We start from the raw sequence: 25,986 nt of genomic DNA, 5'->3' as shown, positions 1-25,986 counted from the left end.
TTGTTATACTTTGCTAGAGTAATATTCACGATAAACTCGCTCAAACTCAATACATGACTGGATAACAACGTCTGTAAGTAGAGCAATAGTGATGTTTTTATATACATATATATATAATAATAGTAAGTGTGACTGGGTAATTGTGTCTATGTAGACTGTGTTATATAGGGTTTGTATCAGTGGTGAGGTATAAGAGTGAAAGATAGAGGTATACGATTAGTTTGTAATGTTTACACACGAGACGTTTGTGGTGAATAAATCGACTGTTTGATACACCTCGTGTTCGTTTAACCGTGATATAAGCCAGACTTTTTTATATATGTGATAATAACTTTTGGATATTTAACACTGTTTAATATTGATTATTCATATACCCCGAGTTTATCGTTTAAACGCCACAAACTTCTGTGATAATATTTGGATATTTAACAAGTGTTTTAAAATGTCTTTTAGAACCAAAGCTGGTATGTGTGTGTTAGTTTTAACACTCTGTGTGTATTTACTACAGCCCGGGTGTTTAAAGAATAATATATTAGGCTGTACTTTATCGGCTTTAGTATTTTACACACTCATGTTAGCAACTTCAGGGTTTTTAATATTCAAAAGTCCACCCCAAGAATTCGTCGATTCGAATGGAAAGGCCGTCTTTATTACAGGTAAGAAACTATTTGTTATAATTTGAAAGAACCAAACAACTTGTATTTCCTCCATAACAAATTATCCATTAATCAATTAATCAATTTGTGTTAATTTTCAGGTAAATTGAATGTTATTAGCATTAAACTTTGTAATCCTTAATTAAATTAGATTATCTTTAGGTCGGCTACATGCAATTAAGGGATATCTATAAGTATTGTTGTGTACATGTATATATTGTCTTGTCATAATTTCATAGTTTATCATTGCTTGATAATGACTAGAGAAGCCTAGTCGAAACGTCGCTCAGTAGTAAGCAGTAATTTTATTCCATAGAACTGTCACCTGTATATTCCAGTTCAATTACTAAATGCCATTGAAACAATTTGTTAAGACTGGGATAATCGGCTAAAGTACTCCCTTATACACAGAGATTATGAACTGACATCTTATTAAAACGTTATATTTTGTATTTCTGGATAATTAATTGCGTTTACCGTCTTCATTAGCCCAGTTTAGGAGCAGAACAGTAGGACGTTAAACCCCATTTCATTTTAATTACGTTTATTGTTGATGATTTAGATATCGATTTAGGGATTTTGTTTGCAACAGATTGTGAATATTCTTGGTTTCTAACTCTAAGCCATAACCACCTTGCCTTGGATATTTTATTTATCCCCCTTTCTCTCCCCCTCTCCCCCACTCCCTCTTCCCACCTCTCTCCATCTGTGCGTCTTCATTAGCCCAGTTGATGCAGAAAAGTAGGACGTTAAACCCCATTTAATTTCATTTCATTTCTCCCCTCTCTCTCTCCACCTCTCGCTTAGGCTCTTCTCTCCATCTTTCTCCCCCTAAACTCCCCCACCTCTCTCCTTTAACTACCCTCTGATCTCCCCATCTTCCCCCCTCCTCGCGTCGTGTCAACTCTCCCAATCTCTCCCCTCAAACCCCCCCCCCCCCACCTATCTACTGTGAGACTGGACATGCACCGCTAACCAAGTGGATTGCGTATAAACGAACTGCTTGCATCAAACTTAACTCAATCACCTGACATTCTGCCAACATTTACTGTAACATAAAACTTTTCTTTTTCTCTGTTTATCGTTTACATAATTAAATGGGTGAAGTAGACTCTCTCTCTCTCTCTCTCTCTCTCTCTCTCCCCTCCCTGACCAACCTTGTGGGTTTTCTCCGGATCCTCCGGTTTCCACCCACTGCTAAAAAAAACCCTACGCGCAAGCGCATTATTAAAATAAAATTGAACCATTTGTTAGTACCGAAATAACCTAGTTTGTGTCGAGTGGACGTTAACCCCCCCCCCTCTTTCTCCCCCTCTCTCTCTCTCAAACACACCCGACCCGGTTGTGTATTTTTGCTATTAAAAAGATACACTATATCATAATGGGACCTGAATACAGGCCGAAGCTTATATAAATTCATCTCACGTAACAAATCATTTACAAAAATATAAATACGTTGTTTTTTTTATTGTAACATGGGGTGAAATAAAATTAAATCATATGTTAGTCCCGAAATGACCTAGTCTGTGTCGAGTGAACGTTAAACCCCATTTCTCTCTCTCTCTTTACTGTAACATATGACATTTTTTGACATTACATTGGACTGTCAAATTGTTACTGAAGTCTACTGTTATGGAATGAGTAATTGTGGCCCCCTAAGGCGTTCAATATAAAGAACATTTGGATAGTACACAGACCCATAACTTAGGATTGGATATAAAATGTTAAAATTTCCACTCAAATTGATAGCTTTGTTAAAGCGATAATTTCATATTTTTAAGTTATATTTTTAAAATCTATTAAAATAAAACCTTAAAATAGATGGTATCTATAAAAAGTCCTACCTTGCTAAAGAATAATCCTATTAATTCTATAATTCACTATTGCCAGTTGAGAAATTGGCAAAAATATCATTTTCATCTTCAAATTCAAACGTTTGAAGATAGAATAAAAAAACAAGGGAGGTAATTGTGTTATTATTTCCGGGGTGAGTGATTTTTAAGTGTGGTGAGAATGATACCTATGGTCGTATAATAGTGAGTTGACAACCTATTGAGCAAAAGATATAGAAATAATTATGTTTTAACTTTCTTAGAAAATATGAAATTCTCGCTTTAACAAGAAGAAAAAAAAGACAGTCATCCCCGGCCACCATTGTTTGATATAGACTACAGATGCCTAGTCAAAACATAGCTCATACCGTGCTTGTGTTCCATTAAATTGTGACCTGTGTATTCCAGAAGAAATTACCAAATGTCATTGAAACAATCCATCTCACGCCCTTACATACCAAGAAAAAAGTTAAAGAATGAATCCGCGAAATTTCTAATGGACAACTACTATAATATGTTGATAAGAGTAAACGGGTGCAGAATGATACCCTGAAACACATACTCCTCGCAGTGTTTCGTTTGATTATACCTAATCCCACTTAACACTGCTGTAAAGAAAGCATATTTTTGTTCCGATAAACAACCAATAGCTAACTGCATAACAATATCATTACGCTTTAAACAGAGCTCCAAATTAGACCAACTATATTTACATAAAGTTACGTTAGTTACGTCATACGCACGATTTTATTATGCCCAATTAACCAGTGCCTTGCAGAATATTGCAGAAAAACTAATTGCGTGACCAACGAGGCTATCAAAACGGATACAAGGTAAACAATGCTGTTTGGAGACGAACAATACTTTCACCGTTTTTAATACCTTAAATAAACGAAGGTTGTCATGTTGCTGTTCTTAGATAGATTTGATTGAACGGGAAGAATAGACACACTCTGTCAAAAGCTCAAGTATCCGAAGCCAATCCAGCAATGGCCAGAGTTGATCTCTCGGGCCATTTCTGCAGGAATATGCCTGAAACAAGGCCTGATCGGAATGATGGATGGCGCCCATTTCACACTCTCCCCATTCCACACTCGCCCCTCTACTCGGTTGTATTTAGGTTAGGCCTATCTATATATACACAATTTATGATTCGAATGGACGCTAAACCACACTTCTATCTCCCTAAGTTTGTGGTCAGTTGTTTTTGTGTTTTATTTTGTAAAACATTCCAAAACCCCAAAAAGTAAACATGCCTGCCATTAACCTGTGACCTGACCCATTGATAAATTTGTTGAGATAGCGATAAATAAAATCTTGTTAATAAGAGAATCATTGGACCTTGATATCCTGGTTGACTGGAGTGGTGTTGAGTTCCCAATCTTTTGAACTGGTGTAACGTGAGACTGGATAATCTGTTCTAATACGTCAGACTCAAGCATACGTCACTATTCGTTCGATTGGGACGAAAACCGGACGTACACGTCGGCGCTCACGCACATGTAATAGAACCCTATTCTGAACACAAAAATGAAATATATAGCAAGTGCAGGAGGAGATCAAAATACACAAACAGAACCGCCAAGACAAACCTGCGGACGACACTGAAATTGCAAGCAATGAACAACAAACATACATATCCCACCATGTGGATGGATCCGGACCAGTCGTAATCGTTCACTGCGCTGAACGTTAGACTTTGTGGCTTGTGTTTAGAAAAATACTCAAGTCAGAATCAAAACCTAGAAAGCTCTTTAGATTTTCCAGCTGGTTTCGTCTTTTCAGTGGTGTAGGACAGAATAGCGCCTAGTTGTTCGAATGGGACGAAAACCCGAGGTACACTTTGGCGTTCAGTTAACTAGCACTTGGTAGAATTCAGTGAGGAGTTGGCACAATGCATCGTGCGGGGTTGGATGGCCGAATGGTTGTTATTGAGTCAACTGGCGTGGTTTCGATTCCCATGTTGTACGTGACAAGACGTAGGGTCGCCTGTCCAACCCCGTGGGTTTTCCCCAGGTCCTCCGGTTTCCTCCCACTGCTAAAGACCCCTATAGGCGCAAGCGAATTACTGAAATAAAATTGAACTATATGTTAGTCCCGAAATGACCTAGTTTGAGTCAGGTTGACGTCTCTCTCTATCCCCCTCTCTCTCTCTCTCTCCCTCTCTCTCTCTCTCTCTCTCTCTCTCTCTCCGCATCATGTGTCTGTCTGCATGGTACAATAAATTAGAACATTAAACCCAATTTGATATAAATCTCTTACAACCCACACCTTCATGGCTGTATGTTTTCACTCCCCAGTAAAATGTTTAAAACCCAGTGAAGTGTGGCGACCTGAATATATTATAATAGAACTATTGGTACAGTTTATTCCGTAACACTTACAAAACACTCCGATGTCAAGGTCAAAACTATTTCCTTTTATAACATGATTCAATGGCGTTCAGGAGCCACGGTGGCTAGCCTGGAGCTCGCGGGTTCGATCCCAAGACAGTTCATCATGGTTTTCCTTTGTCATTGGTGGAAACGAAATGAAATGAAATGAAATGGGGTTTAACGTCCTACTGTTCTGCACCTATACTGGGCTAATGAAGACGGGCATACGCCACACAGTGTGCTATGAGGGAAATTTTGCCCGGACAGCGGCACTATCGCCTACTCTTATATCGAATTCCAACTGCCAAGGGATCTTTTACGTGCATTCCAATGTATACACGGGACCTCGGTTTTTCGTCTCATCCGAAGGACTAGACAGCTGTCCTTGTCAGGCCCTCCGCTCTGCACCACTGACAAGGGGAAACCACGTCGGAAAATCCGGATGAACTTTCTCGGCCAATGCAGGGATCGAACACCCGACCTCCAGGCTAGCGAGCCAGCGTCTTAACCACCTCATAGCACACCGTATAACGTATGCCCGTCTTCATTCGCCCATCTGAGGCAGAACAGTAGGACGTTAAACCTCATTTCATTTCATTTCAATGGCGTTCATCGTTTAATCCAGGACCATGAGATGCAAGACAAGGAAATGTGTTTCTGGCCGTGTGTGGTGTGTGTGTGTGTGTGTGTGGGGGGGGGGGGGGGGTCATTGAGAGTCAACTGGCATGGTTTCGATTTCCCGCTCGTATGTGACAAGGAGTAGGGTCGCCTGTCCAACCGCTTTAGGTTTTTGTCCAGGCCCTCCGGTTTCCTTCCACTGCTAATGATCCATACGGCCAAGGGAATTATTGAAGTAGAAAGGTTGAATTACATATGTTAGTCCCAAAATGACATAGTTTGTGTCGAGTGGACATTACCCCCCTCTCTCTCTCTGTCTCTCTCCCTCTCTCTCTCTCTCTGATCGTTTGGACGAGCTCAGTGATCACACCCGGATAGAATCTATCTCGGAAAACGGTAAAAAATAATTAATTAAGTGTAGTGAGCAAACAATACAAGACAGACACAATAGAAATAAAGCAACAGACAAATGAAGTTTTAGTTGCCATAGTTTCTACAGTTGTCCACATCGTATCTAGACCAGATTTTATAACTAGGATTTGACCGTAGTTTAACTTGAACATGGACACACCCAAAATATTTAAATGAAACACATTACACCATTATCCTGTCTTTGTCAGTCTTTTGTATTCTCGGCGTCACATGGGTTATTTTCTGTTTCTATAAGGCCCACACATTGCAATTGATTTACATAGCCTTTGTGCATTACATATATCTATTCTCAATTTAGAAGTCCTCCTTTGAGAGAGAGAGAGAGAGAGAGAGAGAGAGAGAGGGGGAGGTGTTGGATGCCGAATGGTTAGCGCCTAGTTATAAGAATGGGATGAAAACCTGAGCTACACTTGGTAGAATTCAGTGAAGATTTGGGACACGGCATCGTGTGGGCTGTATCATAAGGTCTGTCATTGGGTCAACTGGCGTGGTTTCGATTCCCCAGTTGTACGTGACAAGGAGTAGGGTCGCCTGTCCACTCTCATGGGTTTCCTCCCACTGCTAAAGACCCCTACGCGCAAGCGAATTACTGAAATAAAATAGAACCATATGTTAGTCCCGAAATGACCTAGTTTGTGTCAAGTGGATGTTGAGAGCTGAACCATTTCTTAGATCCGTGGGTAAAGCTACAGCAGAGCGTTTTAGAAATTTGGGAACTGTCTTAAATCTTACCTTTCTCTACAAATCGGCTCCGTTTTCATTAGCCCGGTTGGAGCAGAAAAGTGGGATGTTAAACTCTATTATCATTTCATTTGAACGGCCGGGCTTATGAAAATAGCATACGGTCATGCGGTGTTCTTATTTCGATATCTAACTCTCAGGGGATCTTTGACGTGAACGCCAATGATATACACAGGTCTCGGTTTTTCGTCCCATCCGAAATACTAGATGCTATTCCTTACCCCCCTCCCCCCCCCCATCCTGCACCGTTGACAAGGCGGAAACCAGACTGGAAATTCAGGGGATCTTTGACGTACACGCCAATGATATACACGGGTCTCGGTTTTTCGTCCCATCCGAAAGACTAGATGCTAATCCTTACCACCCCACCCCACCCCCACCCTGCACCACTGACAAGGCGGAAACCAGACTGGAAATTCAGGGGATCTTTGACGTACACGCCAATGATATACACAGGTCTCGGATTTTCGTCCTATCCGAACGACTAGATGCTATACCTTACCAGCCCCCTCCACCACTGACAAGTCAAGGCGGAAACCCGACAGGGAAATCCTTGTAAGTGCTGCTTGAGTATAGATATGTTAATATATCTGGTTAAAATACGCCGTGGGGATGTTGATAACTGTATAGATAGTTTGTTGATTTATGAGTTAATTTACTTAGCTGGTGAATTCTTGTTCAAAATAGATTTACTCATATAGACATGAACTCATTAACTCTATAATATATAAAATAGATAAACGGTGTGGGAAGTTACGTTAATAAACATTAATAAATGAAATGGGGTTTAACGTCCTACTGTTCTGCTCCTAAACTGGGCTAATGAAGACGGACATACGGCATAGAGTGTGCTATGAGGGAAATTTTGCTCGGGCAGCGGCACTACGGCCTACTCTTATATCGAATTCCAACTGCCAAGGGATCTTTTACGTGCACGCCAATGTGTACACGGGATCTCGGTTTTTCGTCCCATCCGAACGACTAGACAGCTGTCCTTGTCTGACCCTCCGTCCTGCATCACAGACATGGGGGAATAACGCCGGAAAATCTGAATGTACTTTCTCGGCCAATGCAGGGATTGAATACCCGACCCCCAGGCTAGCAAGCCAGCGTCTTACCCGCCCATCCACCGTGACGAGCTGATGCAGAAAAGTGGGAAATTAAACCCAGTTTCATTTATATTCATTTCCAAGTCACAACTGTTAAACGTGTCGGGTGCACTGTAAAAAATATCCATTTTTTATGTGGCCGAATTCCGTAATTTAACACCTTTTTTCTGTTAATCGATGGATTTTTTGGAGAAATTGTGTTAATTGTCTGAATTATTTCTTCAAATTACGTGTTTTATGTATTTCTGTGGAATATTCAGTATTAAACAGAAAATTTCCGTGAAATTTAGGGATAAAATGTTTTATTCCCTTCTATAACGGACTTAATTCTGTTATTTTACGGAATAAACGGTGGAATGACAAGGAAGTTCCGTGAAATTTAGGGATAAAATGTTTTATTCCGTTCTGTAATGGACTTAATTCTGTTGTTTTACGGGATAAACGGTGCAACGATAAGTAATCGTATACATATATAATCATTCCTAATAATCATCATGTTATAGTATTCATTTCAATTTATTAACCATAATATGAAGAATCATATTTTGTAACGTTTGGTATATTAATTGACTTGTATATCTAATTTCCATTATTTATAAGATCTATAAAGTGTATTGTTATTCATCATACGGTAATCAGATTGTAAGTATTTTCATAAATATGTAAAAGTATGTTTTAATATTGCGGGTGTTAAGGTTGTAATATCTGGTGATCAAGCACGCTAAAGACCGGATAGTACAACCGGTTGGCCAGTGTAAGTCGGTTTGTCTCTATGGCAGAGTCTGCATACCTGCGAATTGATAATACCGCAAACTTACATCTGAAAGCCTCCAACCACTGACGAGTAGCGGTTTGTGATACATTGCTCTCGATTCTTATAATAGCGAAAAGAGGTTACGTTTAAAAATTATTTGCGATATCACTTCGGTGGAAGCGGAAGTTAAATAAAGCTATTTCACGCACGCGTATAAAGTCAATGGTTAATTCAATGAAATTTTTATCACCTTCATGGTCAGGAAACAAAATTTACCAGGATTTTTTTTTTCTGTATTTGAAAATGGAATTTATGTTAATTGAAGGAATTTCTGTAAATTACAGGAAAAACAAATACGGATAAAATTTTCCTGGTAATTTTTGTTTCCGGAATTTTTTACGTTTTTTCACGGAAATTTTTGTTACAGTGTGGGGGGGGGGGGGCGAATGGTTAGCGCGTATGCTTTGCATCATAAGGTCTGTCATTGGGTCAACTGGTGTAGTTTCGATTTCCCGGTTGTACGTGACAAGGCCTCAACTCGCCTGTCCAACCCCCTACGTCCATGTCAATTATTGAAATAAAACTGAACCATATGTAAGTCCCGAAATTACCTAGTTTGTGTCGAGTAGACATTAAATTCCATTTAAAAAAAAAAAAAAATAAATAAACATGTCGAAAAAGGGAGGCACTGTATAGGATTAACTGAATATATAAAAACAATATATTTACATGGAGATTATTTGTCACGACACATTTATCACACAATTTGCATCGAGATATTACTTCGGTACAAGCGGACGTTAAATGAAGCTATTTTAAACACGGATTATGTATCACGTGTCAGAACATAGAACATTAAACCCCGTTCATTTCATTTATTTATCACACGTTCCCGACAATTTACAGAGAATAAAGAACAGAGAATGCACTTAAATACTGATTACCAACCATACATTAATAGTTGTTGGATTGAGACCACTTTGTTTTTCTAGGTTTATTGTAGTGAATCCACGTGTTCTAGTCAATTATTAGTAATGGTATCAAGCTGTGATGCTATAATTAATGTTATTGATGTCGATAACTGATTCAGTTTAATATCAAACATGTATTATTCTATTTATTGATTATAGTTTATACAGATATAATTAATATAACATCACAGCATATATACCGTACACTGTTGAAATATATACACTGTTCTAATATACCACAACCTATATATACATTGTTGTAATTTATATACCACAACCTATATACACTGTTCTAATATACCACAACCTATATAGACTGTTCTAATATACCACAACCTATATACCCTGTTGTAATATACCACAACCTATATACACTGTTCTAATTTATATATCACAACCTATATTCATTGTTGTAATTTATATACCACAACCTATATACACTGTTGTAATACCACACAGTATAATCTTGTAATATATATACCACATATCAATTATACACTGTCATACCACACCAGACAGTATATACCACACCATATATACACCGTTGAAATATATCACATCATATATAAACCGTTGTAATATATTGAAATATAGATATAATATGTTTATAACCTATTTAAATATATACTCCACTGATGGTAGGAAGAATGGGGGGCTCCTGTATTCCATCGGCAACATGTTAAGGATCCCCTGTGTGTTGGAAATCAAAAATAGAGTAAGCCATAGCGCCGATAACGTTTCCATGACACACTGCATAATGTATGTCCGTTTTTGACTAGCTTCACCTTCCCACTGGTGCAGTACTAAAGCCTGGCAAGGATCGGCGTTTAGTCTTTCGGATGGCCCCAAAAAACGTGTTGCGTAATATCATACTAAATGGTGTATGTCCGTTTTCATTAGCCCAGTTGGTGCAGAAAAGTAGGACGTTAAACCCAATTTCATTCAATTCTACCAGGGCAGTAAAGTAGGGCGTTAAACCCTATTTTATTCAATTCTACCAGGGCAGTGAAGGTTTAGTTTGTAAAGTAATATATTTATTTGAGCGTGTATTCTACCAGGACAGTAAAGTTATATATTTATTTGAGCGTGTATTATACCAGGACAGTAAAGTTATATATTTATTTTAGCGTGTATTATAGAATAGTTATTATCAGTGATTTGTAATGATTAAACTCTGTTTGATGTGTATTATAAATAATCAATATCGATAACTATACCGTTTAATGTTTACTCTAGAACCATTTACATCCACATAATATCATTGTTGATGCCACAGAGAACTCATCTCTCTCTCTCTCTCTCTCTGTCTCTCTCTCTCTCGCATTGTACCATATGTTAGTCCAGAGGTGACCTAGTTTGTGTCGATTAGACGTTAACCCCCTCCCTTCCCTTTAAAACTGAACCAAATGTTAGTCCCGAGGTGACCTAGTTTGTGTCGAGTGGACGTTACCCCTCTCTCTCTCTCTCTCTCTCTCTCTCTCTCGCACATGTTAACCAGCCGTAGAGTATGACGTTAAAACCGATTTCGTATCTTTATTACCTACTAGAAGAATGCCCGGCTTCGCTCGGGGGTCATAACCCCGAAATGTTACTCCCCGGTCCGAGCTACCCCTATACCCCAAATTTCAGACTCGGGGCAGACCTAGTGTAGCCGCCAACCCCGAACAGACAGACAAACAGACAGACAAACGACAGTCACAAATATTAGTATAGATAGAAGATATTATATTTGCTGATATCACTATATGCCGACGTCAGTTTGTTGGTTTACGCGTATGCAAATGCACGAGTTCAAAGTTCAAGAGGTTTTATTGATTACTGAATTTTATAATGAGTGGGCAAATGAACTTCGAATGACTTGTATGGTAATTTGATTCTTTAATTGATCTTGTCTGGTCATCGTAGTATAAGGGGGTTGGATGGCCGAATTGTTAGTACGTACGCGGTGTACCATAAGGTCTGTCATTGAGTCAACTGGCGGGGTTTCGATTCCCGGGTTGTACGTGACAAGGAGTAGAGTCGCCTGTCCAACCTCGTGGGTTTTCTCCGGGTCCTAAAGACTCCCGTGCGCAAGCGAATTACTGAAATAAAATGGAACCATATGTTAGTCCCGAAATGACCTAGTTTGTGTCGAGTGGACGTTAAACCCCAATTAGACCATAGGACGTTAGAATTTTGATTATACATTGTCTTAATTTAGAAATTACATGAATAGAAATTGAGAGAGAGGGAGAGAGAGAGAGGGAGAGAGAAAGGGAGAGAGACACACACACACACACACCCCCACACCCACACAAACTAGGCCATTTCAGGACTAACACACACAGCAAGGAAATAATCAAAATCAATTAATGATATAGAAATACACGTGACATCCTTATTTTAGGATATGTATATATAACTTATGTATATAAAGGAGTAGAGTCGCATGTCCAGCCTCGTCGGTGTTTTCTCCGGGTCCTCCGGTTTCCTCCCACTGCTAAAGACCCCGACGCGCAAGCGAATTATTGAAATAAAATTGAACCATATGTAAGTTCCGAAATGACCTGGTTTTTGTCAGGTGGACGTTAAGCTCCATGTCTGACTCTCTATTTCCTAAATTAAGATTAAAGATGTATTATTTAGGAGCTAAATCTACCTAGTACACTCTAACCTCGTGGGTTTTCTCCGGGTCCTCCGCTTTCCTCCCACTGCTAAAGACCCCTACGCGCAAGCGAATTAATGAAATAAAATTGAACCATATGTTAGCCCCGAAATGACTTAATTTGTGTCGGGTGGACGTTAAACCCCTTCTCCTTGTAATATACAATATCTAGGCTGCATCTTATTAAATATTAGTTAGTGTTTAAAGGCCTCAATACCACTCTTGATGCAACAGAATAATATGTCCCAATTTTTATTTTGGTCAACAAATTGTACTATTTTACAGTATTTCAATTAATTGATGATACAAATTTCATCTTAACACACCTAATTTAAAAAATTGGAAAAATTCAACTAAATGATTTGAAAAGCCTAACGTAAACCTTTTCAAATGTGACTTGGATTTAAAAATATATTCGAACCCTCTGGACAAGTAAAATATGATGTGTAGGACACATAAACATCTAATACTTAGCATAAGGCTATTATTTATTTTCTGGAGCAGTCAAGCCAGCAAGAGTGTTATTGTCCCTTTAAAATATGTTTCAAGTTTGTGTCTAGATTTATCAATCCTTGTATTAAATAGTCTAGACTGCACCCTGGTATATATATCTATGGTGTTGTTTTTATAAATGGATTTGTTGTGTTGTCTGTTTACCAGTTTGTGGTTAGATTGATCTACTAAAATCACTCATGTGAAACAATGAACGTATATTATATAGGATGTTTCTATTCAACTATATTAACTGATGAAGAACGACTTAAACATACATTATGCAAGAGCTAAATCTGCCTATTGCAGGTCTTTCTTTAGGCCTGATATGTTATCTAAATTATTAGACATTGATTCACTTATCCAACCCATAATCACCTCTCGATGGCATCGCTAGCCTGCGATTTTTATTGGATTAGGTTCGACTTCCATTCATAATTAAATCATGAAATGGATAATCGAGACTATGTTTTTATCCTACCGACTTTAGTAATGATGATCGCGGCTAGGCCGAAAATTCAATCGCTGAAATCTTGGTTCAGAGTGGATCAATTTGACTGCAATTTTTAGCAAATACCCTTTACAGTATCTAGTTTTTAACTATTATAGTGAGAACTGCCAGCTCTTTATCTAATCCATAATTTCTCTCTCTCTCTCTCTCTCTCTCTCTCCTTCGCCTTAATGATCGTCCTATTAGCTCTAATTGGTGACCCCTACTTCATTAGCCGAGTCGAAGCTGGACGTTAATATCATTGTTGATGCAACAGAGTGGACGTTACCCCCCCCCCTCTCTCTCTCTCTCTCTCTCTCTCTCTCTCTCTCCCACACCCTCCGCCTTAACGATCGTCCTATTAGCTCTAATTGGTGACGCCGTCTTCATTAGTCCAGACGGAGCTGGACGTTAAATAACATTTCGTTTATAAGTGTCATAAACAGAGCAGTGTATACACCACACCCGATATCTCTTTCCGTATTTTGGAGAAAACTCCTTTCCGTTGTATCTTTGTATTTATACATGTTAACCAACCCAAAATAACAGACAATCAATCTGTATCTTTGTATTTATGTTTGTTAACCACCAACCCGAACTAGAATAAGTAGAAACATGCCGTTAAGTTGTTTTGTTTTTGTATATCTACTGTAGATGAATTCTGTCTGTTACTAACAATAACAGATGTTATGGGTTTTAAGATAGTTGAACTTGTTTCCACCCTTGGCATGTTATTACTATTATAACTATAACAAGGTGTTTTAGTACATATTATACGTTCTTTAATATATTATAACTATTACAAGATGTTGTCGTACATATTTACATTGTAATCATTTTATAAACTAGGAATAATATAAAAAAACATATTTTCTGTAGAATAATATGTAATACCAGAATACATAGACCATATATACTGCAGGGTAATCTGTTATACATAGACCATATATACTATTCAAAAAAAGTAGGGGATATTTGATTTTGGGGGCATAATACTAAAATATGCAAAAGTCACTATAGAACCTAACAGAAGAAACATTTCCAGTAACATGTGACGCCCAAACGCACCAATAGCTACCGCATGGAATGCAGGTGATGCTTGGGATCATCATGGGGGTCCAACCCAAGATTTGCACGACTCTGACTTTGAATGTTACAGTCATTGTGGCATTGAATTCCAGGGTGGAAACATCAGTTTAATTGTTTTAGTGACCAGAAAACAAATTTTGATATGCGTCGGCTTACCCAAAATGAAAGGTTACGTGCCCTTGGTATGCTACAGATCGGCACAACACAGGCGGTTGTGGCGCGGACGATGAATGTTTCTCAGTCTGTCATAAGCAGGCTATGGTCCAGATACCGTGATACACAATCTGTACAGGACAGACCACGCTCAGGTCGACCAAGGGCGACAACTCAAGCCCAGGATCGATTTATCCGTACCTTGGCCTTGAGAAATCGTGTCATCACAGCAAATCAGATCAGCGCTTGTCTTCAAACAGACACTGGTGTGAGAGTGAGTGGCCAGACGATTCGGAATCGACTGCATAGGGGTCACCTTCGCGCTCGACGTCCTCGCGTGATCCCTTGTTTGAGAGATCATCACATTCAGGCAAGACGTCGTTGGTGTAGGGATCGTCAACACTGGGATAATCGACGCTGGAGCAATGTGATGTTTTCAGATGAGTCAAGGTTCACTGTTGATTTTTTGGACAGACGTAGGAGGGTGTGGCGTCGTCGAAACGAGCGCTTCCAAGACGTTAACGTCATCAGACATGATCGATTTGGGGGTGGTTCTGTTATGGTGTGGGGAGGCATCACTGTTGCTGGAAGAACGGCTTTACATGTTGTTGCAGGGCGTGTTACAGGCCAGTACTACCGGGACAACATCTTGGCAGTCCATGTTGTACCGTTCGCACGACGTCATGGCCGCCGTTTCATCTTCCAGGATGACAACGCAAGATGTCACAGGGCCAGGATCGTTACAGGTTACCTCCAACAACAAAACATCACCACATTACCTTGGCCAGCACTGAGTCCCGACCTCTCCCCCATCGAGCATGTCTGGGACATGCTTGGACAGAGGTTACGTCAACGTCAACAACGTCCTGCCAATGTCCAAGAACTTGCTGCTGCGTTGCAACAGGAATAGGACAATCTGGACCAAAATGACCTTAGACGTCTCATTAGGAGTATGCCACGTCGGATCAATGCTTGTTTGGCAAACAGAGGAGGATTTACCCGTTACTGACTTGGTTGTGATGCTGTGGTAACTTTGCTGTTTGACCCCGGGTATCATTTTACCCTTATAATGGTCAGTCTGTGCCTTACTTAGTCTAACGATCATTTGGAATAAATCGATGAATGTGAACTTCATTTCATTTTGTCATTTGTTTCTTCGTCAGTTTCATTAGGTGACTTTAATAACACTTAAAAATCAAATTTGTTTCTTCGTCAGTTTCATTAGGTGACTTTAATAACACTTAAAAATCAAATATCCCCTACTTTTTTTGAATAGTATATATTGTAAGGTAATCTGTAATAGGGCCTGACAAGGACAGCTGTCTAGTCCTTCGGATAAGACGAAAAACCGAGGTCCCGTGTATATATTAGAATGCACGTAAAAGATCCCTTGGCAGTTGGAATTCGATATAAGAGTAGGCGATAGTGCCGCTGCCCGGGCAAAATTTCCCTCATAGCACTCTGTATGGCGTATGCCCGTCTTCATTAGCCCAGTATAGGAGCAGAACAGTAGGACGTTAAACCCCATTTCATTTTGTAATCTGTAATATACATACCATATTAATACATAGACTATATATACTGTAGGGTAATCTGTTATATATAGACCATATATACTGCAGGGCAATCTGTAATACATAAACCATATATACTGTAGGGTAATCTGTAATACGTAAACCATATATACTGTAAGGTAATACATAGACCATATATACTGCAGGGTAATCTGTAATACATAGACCATATATACTGTAGGGTAATCTGTAATAAATAGACTATATATACTGTAGGGTAATCTGTTATACATAGACCATATATACTGTAGGGTAATCTGTAATACATAGACCATATATACTGTAGGGTAATCTGTAATACATAGACCATATATACTGCAGGGTAATCTGTAATAAATAGACTATATATACTGTAGGGTAATCTGTAATACATAGACTATATATACTGTAGGGTAATCTGTAATACATAGACCATATATACTGTAGGGCAATCTGTAACACGTAGACCATATATATTGTAGGGTAATCTGTAATAAATAGACTATATATACCGTGGGGTAATCTGTGATGTATAGACCATTTATACTCTTCAAAAAAAGTAGGGGATATTCAAAAACAATACAAAACTGCGGAAATGCACTGCTGTTTTTATTAGAGGTAACCAGTGTATGTTAATAACAGGCCAATTGCCTACACATGAACATAAACAGTTCATATGGGCGGCTTATCTGACGGCCCCATTTCACTCGAAAAAGATACACCGTCAAAAGTGAAAATGGACGTTTTTGATTTTTGTCTTAATATGAGTAGGCCCCAATTGCGCCACCAATTCTCAGAAATTCAGCAATTCGTCGTGGCATGCTCCTAATCAACCGTCCAATCACGATTTGAGGCAATCTGACCCACTCCTCTTGTAGTGCCACTGCCAGTTCTTGCAGTGATCAAATTAAACGTAACACACTAAATCAAAGATACGCTAAACAGTAAATCTTAAGCAAGAACCGATAGGAAAGCAGCACGCGACAGTTTTCATCAACCCTTCCTTGAAGTGTCAAATTTGACAATGAACCCCTCCCACGTGTATGGTGCTATAGCGTGTCGCACGTGTAGCTCAGTGGTTCCGTTGGGGCGATAAGTTCTTCATCTGTGAACATACTCTCAAAGCATGTCAAGTATCCATGACTATTTATCATATCACAACCTGCATAGGTATTTGCATTTCAATATCCCCTACTTTTTTAAGAGTATATATTGTAGGATAATTTGTAATACAAGAACCATTACACTAACCGGATAAAAAAAAATGCACACCAGCGTAATTATTTGTTAGATGGTTATAATTAGCCTATAGGTTATTATCTATATCAATAACTTATAAATACCACTAGACGGTGACCTTTAACCCTGGGTTATTACTAATGAAGAAATAGGTTAAAGAGAGAAATGGGGTTTTACGTTCACACAACAACTAACATATTATGGTCAAGTTTTATTACAAAGTTAACAACGATAATTTCATATTTGAAAAAAAACCTTAGTCTCTATTTAATTGAATGTTCCCCATCCCACCTATAAAATGGATGCATGTTGTCGTCACCCCATCTGCACGCCATCGTGGCTAGGAGGACATCAGACCGGTTGGTGGGGATCAGGTCGTATGAAAAGGGCGTCTGGTCGGTCAAGGAGGTCAGGCCGTATGAGACGGTCAAGTTGGTTGGAGGAGATCATGCCTTATGAGGAGAGGACAGGACCGGTTGGTGGACACGGAATGAAATAGTGTTTAACGTCCTACTGTTTGCTCCGACTGGTTGGTGGAGACCATACCGTATCAGAAGGACATCGGGTCGGTTGCGGGGGGTAATTTCCAAACGGAAAATTCATCTAGCGCGGAGTCAGGTTATGGGCTAATTAGGATTACCTACTACTCACCCTACACATGTGCTGTGTTTCTTTTCATGTGGAAATTTCCGACCCTCTCCAGCCAGTTGGAAAATTAGACACCGCCAATAATTAGTCTGTCAGTCAAGGCATGAAATATACATTCACTTATAATTATATATTACACTTAGATATAATTAATTATTGGTCTGCTGACAGGTTTATCTCTGGTTGATCTCGTCTAATATTAGACAAGAATTTTGTTGTTGTATCGTTTATAAATAATTACAAATTTGACATATGTTTTCTCGTGTCTGTATTTTAAAAAAATTACTTCCTGTTTTTCGTATCTGTCTGTATTTTAAAAAAAAAATACTTCCTGTGTTAGGTTGAAATTGATAGACCTAACTTGTATCAGTCGAGTGGACCGCGGTGGCTCAGTGAGTACATTCGGGATCATAGCGTGATGGGAGAGAGAGAAATGGGGTTTAACGTCTACTCGACACAAACTAGGTCATTTCGGGACTAAGACATGGTTTAATTTTATTTGAATAATTCGCTTACGCGTAGGGTCTTTAGCAGTGGTAGAAAACCCGAGGACCGGGAGAAAACCAACAAGTTTGGACAGTCGCCCCTACTCCTTGTCACGTACAACCGGGGATTCGAAACCACGCCAGTTCAATGACAGGCCTTATGATACAGCGCGCACGTGCTAACCATTCGGCCATATCCCCCCCCCCCCAACCTGTAGCGTGATGGCATGCAAACCTTAAAGCGATGACGATCCAGACTGGTGTTCTCTTGAATTAAGGCAGTTGCGAGTGAGTCAATTGACTCTAGCTTTCTAAAAACTACACTTATTAAAACCTACACTTTATACTCCATAATATCTGCTGTTGTTGCATTCAGAATTGCAAAATTCAGCGTACCACTTAAAGGAGATTTACTATCACCCTTTTATAAATGTGCTGTCTCGGTATATTATTCTCCAGTTTGACTATAAGCACATAATATTCTGTATTAGGCGTGAACATAAGATTGTCAATTATAATCTACGATATAGTGTTAATAAAAAGAGTGTTGACCGACTTCGTCAGACTATCACCGACCTAAATATCTCTACCTGTATGAATCAGCATATTCTATTTGATCGTCTTTATAAAGGAGATATTACTCTATACAACAAATTGTAGACCGTGGACCCTATTATAGACTTAAAGTAGTTGGGTAAATACTAATCCCTTAAACTATGCAGGTCAAACTGTTCCTTAATGGGTGCTATGCAACTCGTATAGATCAGAAAATTTCTGAATAGGGATGTACTTTATAGACACGGCTAAATCTATTTGTTAAGACCAGCTCAATTTTTGTCAAGTTCGTCTAGATGTAAATAAGGTTAGGGTACGTGATTGTAGGTTAGGGTTAGGGTAAGTATTGGGGCTATGTCCAGATTTAGGGTTAGGGTTGGGATTAGCGCTAGCCCTGTTTACATCTTGTGACCTATGACGAACAATTGAGCTGGCCTTATCATTTAGCATTATGACCCCCGAGCGAAGTCGATCTGTTCGGGGTTGGCGGCTACACTAGGTCTGCCCCGAGTCTGAAATTTGGGGTATAGGGGTAGCTCGGACCGGGGAGTAACATAGGCCAGGTGGCGTTAGTCTACCACTTCCGGTTTCGGAGTTATGACCCCCGAGCGAAGCCGGTCTGTTCGGGGTTGGCGGCTACACTAGGTCTGCCCCGAGTCTGAAATTTGGGGTATAGGGGTAGCTCGGACCGGGGAGTTATGACCCCCGAGCGAAGCCGGGTATCCTGCTAGTAGAGCTATATTTAAAAGACCTTGTCCTATATCTAACAATATACCACAGTTTGCTATCTGTACAAATATTGACACTGGTTTCATATATTACAATTCATAGGTTGTTACATGGCACTTCTGTCGTACGTTTATTTTCTCCTATGTTCACATCTCTCCCACAGCTAAAGACCCCTTACGCGCAAGATAATTATTGAAATAAAATTGAACCATGTGTTAGTCTCTCTCTCTCTCTCTCTCTCTCTCTCTCTTAGGGTCTCATCCCTAATGCTTCACCACAGACTTGTAACCACAAAACCTCGTACTTCCATAGATCCCTACCCACAAGTTCATTACTGAACTAAAAATGTATCGCATTATATTTATCGAATTCCAACTTTCATTGCACCTCCCCCCCGCCCCTAACGCTTCATCCCATGAATAAGGTCAGACAGGAGTAGGGTATCCGTCACATCCTCGTATTTTCAAAGAGCCCTACGCACAAGTTCATTATTGAAGTAAAAATATAACGAAGTGACCTCGTTTGTGACGAAATGACATGCCTTGTGCCAAATGACCTGGTTTGAAATTCATTAATTTTGTGCCGAAACTACTTATTTTACCGAAATGCCATGGTTAATGCCAAAATGTCCTGCCTTGCGTCGAAATGTCATGGTTTGTGCCAACATGACCTTGTTAGTGTGAACGTGTGCTTCGTTTTTCTGTTGGAACCAACACAAACGAAGGTTCAGTCCTGTACATAGTGGTTTTCAGGGCATACTCACCCCCACCCTTTGCATGGCACACCTTACCTTAAAATAAAAGGTACCACGTGACATTCAGGCCCAATAAAATTAAAAGTAAGCGAACCTGGTACATACAATTGCCGTTCGTACAATCGCTCTTCACATAATCTTACCTTGACCTGCAAATAGTTAAATGAGTCAGCATGATCTGGGGGCCAAAGTCTGTTTTTATGGACAAAGTTGTTCAAAGTCCGCCTTAAGCAGTTATATGCTTCACGATCTTTGAAATAATCATGATCCAGTAAATAAAAGTGGCATTGTAATTATCAAGTTGTTAATCCCCCGTAAGCATATTGAAATAGTGATTTAGCGAAAAGTTCGATCCCTGCATTGACCGAGAAAGTTCATCGAGATTTTCCGGCGTGGTTCTCCCTTGTCAGTGATGCAGGACGGAGGGGAGGGCCTGACAAGGACAGCTGTCTAGTCCTTCGGATGATACGAAAACCCGAGGTCCCGTGTATACATTAGAATGCACGTAAAGGATCCCTTGGCAGTTGGAAATTCGATATAAGAAGTGGCGATAGTGCCGCTGCCCGGGCAAAATTTCCCACATAGCACACTGTATGGCGTATGCCCGTCTTCATTAGCCCAGCTATTTGTCATGTCTATGGCTTTGAGTTTGGTCGAATACGACATAATATGGCCTATACATATACAGAGATGGTCTTGTTTTCATCCAAGTATGACGTTAATCCCCATTTCATTTCATTAAAACTACACCTGTTATATTGTAAAACATTGTACACACAAATAATTGTGTAGCATATGTTTTATATCTTCTGTCTATGTTAGCATGGCAACTTAGTTATTCACCATAACATAGCCGACAGGTTTATGTTCTTCTGGTCTGGTACTTCAGTCAGTTCGAGTGGTTTTTGTGTCGTGGTCAAGGACTTTGCCATTTGCCATGTGCCACACATTTTGATTAGTCGGTGTTCTGTTCATAAATTACCCTTATGTACTGTACAGTCCATAAATTAGACCACGTTATCCCAATTACCATTGGCGCCACTATAATCTAATCATCGCCAATTGTTTCTGATATAATAAACGTTCCCAGTCCAATAACGAATCCTGTGTGTATCGTAAAATCACTCAAAAGCAACCACCGTATTATAAATTGTATTATTGTATTATTATTCTTACCATACTCAGCTTATTGATAGGTTAAAGCACCCAGAAAATATTCTTCTTCTTTGTGGTATTTACATGTGCAGAATTGTATTGCCCTTTGGTCTTTCCATTGCACCGACCGCTTTTAACCTGTTTATGGGGGCTTATCACAATCTATGTTTCTTTTTTAGTTTTTACTTAAAATTCTTATTATCCTAAGCTTATTGATAACTTAAAGCTCACAGAAAAGGTTATTCTTCTTTGTGGTAATTATGCGCAGTCTTGTTTTGCCTTTTAATGCACGGGGATGTACTTTTAAGTGCTTATGGAGGCTTATCACAATGTATGCTTTTTAATTTTAGATTGATGTTTGAAAGTCACTGATCGTTTTTTTCTAAAAATTTCTGTAAACAATTTGAACAATTTATGGCTTTCAGTATGTCCTTCGATCCCGAAATGAATCAGAAACTTGAGTTAAGTCATTGATCCGTCTTATGGTTTACACATTATATGAGAAAGGAAATTAACGCCATGCCAGCATCATACTTCGGTCATTTGGTCATTTGAGGATAACATACAGTTATTTGTTACAACTGTTAAGAGATCTTTTGCGTGCAATTGCAATGTGTAAACATCTGACATTACAAAATTTCATTGTGTAAATATTACACAGGTTTAAGGTACATCTCTAAGATTGCGTAAACTTCGTAATTTGAGAATATTCACACTTGATAAGTGGATAGGTATATTTGAGTGCCGAGAATCTTACGGCTAGTGTTATTTTGTAATAGGGCATCGGTAAGTTGTTGTAACTTTGCCCTAATCCTTATGTTCTGGTACAATCACATATGTTAAAAGCAAAAACAACATTGTTTTGTGATAGCTCTGTGTCCTCCGATCTAGTTGGTTGATCTACACGAGATGCATTGTATAAACTACAATATGTGCAATATCAGAGAATTCATACTTGAATTTGAAAGGTAGTTAGGTATATTTGTGTACCGAGAGTCAGACTGTTAATTTTATTTTGCGATAGTTTTCTATGTATCTCCGATCTAGTTGCATTGAGTTAACTACAATAGGTGCAATTTGAGAGAATTGATACTTGAATTGGAAGGTTGCAAAGGTGTATTGATGTGGCGAGAGTCGACAGCTAACGTTATTTATGTATCTATCTCCCGACCTAGATGGATGATCGACACGAGATGCATGTGTATATTGAAGACAGTGCAGCATGTGTGTATATAAATGTTAAGAATGTTTGTGATGAAACATTAGAAAGGTTTTACACCCATTCCAGAACTCGTCTTTATCTGACATTTTACATTGGTAGATGAACTCTTTCTGTTGTCAATTTTACTCTACATTGGTACAAATGAAATGAAATGTGGTTTAATGCTTTACTGTTCTGCTCCTAGACTGAGCTAATCAAGACGGGCATACACCATACAGCTGCTATATGAGGAAACTGTTGCCCGTATAGCGGCGCTACGGCCTACTCTTATATAGAATTCCAACTTTCAAGGATTCTATTATGTGCAACCATCTATTATCGTCCCATCCGAAGGACTAGACAGCTGTTCTGTGTCTTGCATTATTAAATAAACCCGTCAATTGTCGTTGATTCGCTTGCTGATCCTGGCCGGATTGTTACCCCAGTTAGTTATAAGTTGTGACGGGTATCGTACACTAGGCTGATACGATTTCTCATTGTGAAGATTTCACATTCGTATTCTGACCAGGAGGACACCTGCAATATGGCAACAGGAGCTTCAGAAAGATTCAGTACGCCCTGCCGCGTGCACGACGCATGTAACTGTGTGTTTGATGTCAATTTTAACTTGTCACATAAAACCTGAAAGTATATTTACTAACTAAATAAATATGTGATAATGACATCTACATTTCACACACATTCAAATATCGCACAGTGTTGGGTTGAATTTTAATTAAATTCCATTCATTTTCTAGTGTTCAGGTGACGTGACGCTTTATAATTAAAACGAAAATGAATGAATGAATGAATGGGGTTTGACTATCTACTGTTCTTGCTACCCACGAGCTAATGGAAACGGGCATATTAAAGTCGGTACGATAAAAAAACATAGTCTCGATTATCAATTTATTGATTCAATTATCGATGGAGTGTAGCAGCAGATCGGATTCCAATCCAGTAAATATCGCAGGCTAGCGATGACATCGAGAGTTGATTATGGTCTGGATAAGTTGATTAATGTCTAATTAATAATTTAGAAAACATTTTAGGCCTAAAGAAAGACCTACAATAGATAGATTTAGGTCTTGCATAATGTATGTTTAATAAACCTAGCGAATGATTGTCTGTTATTAAACATGTATATAAAAATTGAAAAATGAAAAAAACCTGAAGTTAATGACAGATATTTTAAATGTTAGAGATTTCTAACATGGTTGACATTACACTAGTACTACCCGAGGAATGTTGACAAGTGTGAATGTGTATATAGTCAACAAGCACGTGTATTTGTTTATAACTTGTAGTATAGCTGTCAGTAAATACTGATGTACGTTTACAGAATTAACACGTCCTGACCTATTTTACTTATATAATGGTACTGAGGGAAATGGGGTTTAACGTCTACCAGACACAAACTAGGTCATTTCTGGACTAACATATGGTTCAATTTTATTTCAATAATTCTCTTGCGCGTAGGGGTCTTTAGCAGTGGGAGGAATCCGGAGAAAACACACGATGTTGGACATGCGACCATACCCCTTGTCACGTATAACCGGGGAATCAAAACCACGCCAGTTGACTCATTCACAGACCTTATAATACAACGCGTACGCGTTAACCATTCGCCCCTCACCCTACAGTGGCGCTGGTTTCATCAGTGGTATACAACATGTTGCCCCGGTTTCTGAAATTCAAGTTTGAACTCCCTACGTCGTACTCCACACTCGTAAATAGCATTCTGAAGAAATTTTGTCAGTAGGAATGGAATAGAATTGGATTTAATGTTCCCTCGATACTTTATGTTGGACATTTTGACACTATTGTCAACGACAGAGTACTTTCTATTCAGTAAATTTGCAGGACAGAGGGCAACGGAAAGGACAACGTATAGTCGCTCGAGCAGGACGAGAAGGTGAGGTCCCGTGTACTCATTGACGTGCACGTAAATGATCTCTTAGCAGTTGGAATTCGATATAAGAGTACACCCTAGCGCCGCTGTCCGGACATAATTGGGGATCACGGTGGCTAAGTGGGTAAGGCGCTGGCTCGCTAGCCTGGAGGTCGGGTGTTCGATCCCTGCATTGGCCGAGAAATTCATCCCGATTTTCCGGCGTGGTTCCCCCTTGTCAGTGATGCAGGACGGAGGGCCTGACAAGGACAGCTGTCTAGGCATTCGGATGAGACGAAAAACCGAGGTCCCGTGTACACATTGGCGTGCACGTAAAAGATCCCTTGGCAGTTGGAATTCGATATAAGAGTAGGCCGTAGTGCCGCTGTCCGGGCAAAATTTCCCTCATTAGCCCAGTTCGGAGCAAAACAGTAGGACGTTAAACCCCATTTCATTTCATTTCATTTCCGGACATAATTTCCCGGCACAATGTCCGTCTTCATTAACTCAACCGGAGAAGAACAGAAAAACGTTAAACCCCATTTTATTTCACACGTGGGAACCCATCTTGAATGAAAATCAAATTAATATTTGTAATGAAGAATTGTGTTTAACTATTTCAGGTTGTGACAGTGGTTTTGGTGCCGAGTTAGCCTGTCGTCTGGATAAATTAGGGTTTACAGTGTTTGCAGGATGCCTGATGCCAGATCGCGAAGGTGCTCAGGGTTTGAAGGAAATGACGTCAGGTCGCGTGCATATCGTACATATGGATGTAACAGATGATTGGTTGGTTAGACAAGCTGTTCAATACGTCAAGAATAATATTGGCGATAACAGTAAGTGTCTCAGTAGAATGGACTCCGGTAAATTATCGCCTAATTATTTACAATGTAATAATGTTTATCACTCGGATCTATTATGGTGGCTAAGTGAGTAAGACGCTAGTCTGGAGATCCGCAGGTTTGCTCCCGCCGGTGTTGGCCGAGAATTTCATCGAGATATTTTTCCGGCGTGGTTTCCCCTTGTAAGTGGTGCAGGATGGAGGGCCTGGCAAGGACAGCTATCTAGTCGTTCGGATGGTACGAAAATCCTAGCTCCGGTGTACACATTGGCGTGCACAGAAAAAAATCCCTTGACAGATGAAATTCAATATAAGAATAGGTCGTAGCGCCACTGTTCACGCAACATATCTTTCATAGCACACTGTATAGCGCATACCCGTCTTCATTAGACCTGTAGGAGCAGAACAGTAGGACGTTAATCCCCATTTCAGTTCATTTCCAACAATTGTGGTTGAAGTGAAGATAACTGGTCTAGTCCGTCGCTTAATGCAAAATACCCCCCCTCCCCCTATCAATAATTTGCAAATATGCGCTCAAGTAGCTTAAAAATTGTCTCATTTCCCCATTTTACCCCCGCA

General features: G+C 39.5%; 1 protein-coding gene across 1 annotated transcript in view; it reads left to right on the top strand.

Annotated features, from left to right (window-relative positions):
• Positions 1-205: 205 nt before the first annotated feature.
• Positions 206-25,986, top strand: part of LOC126810111 (17-beta-hydroxysteroid dehydrogenase type 6) — a 43,708-nt gene continuing 17,927 nt past the window's right edge. Inside the window, exons 1-2 of the mRNA XM_050535091.1 lie at positions 206-656; positions 25,190-25,402. Of these exons, the coding sequence (XP_050391048.1) occupies positions 443-656; positions 25,190-25,402 (427 nt within the window). The 5' untranslated portion in view covers positions 206-442. The remainder of the gene's footprint in view (positions 657-25,189; positions 25,403-25,986) is intronic.

The sequence above is a fragment of the Patella vulgata genome, chromosome 2, assembly GCF_932274485.2.
Source record: "Patella vulgata chromosome 2, xgPatVulg1.2, whole genome shotgun sequence".
Taxonomy (NCBI): domain Eukaryota; kingdom Metazoa; phylum Mollusca; class Gastropoda; family Patellidae; genus Patella; species Patella vulgata.
This window is presented reverse-complemented; position numbering and strand designations above follow the sequence as displayed.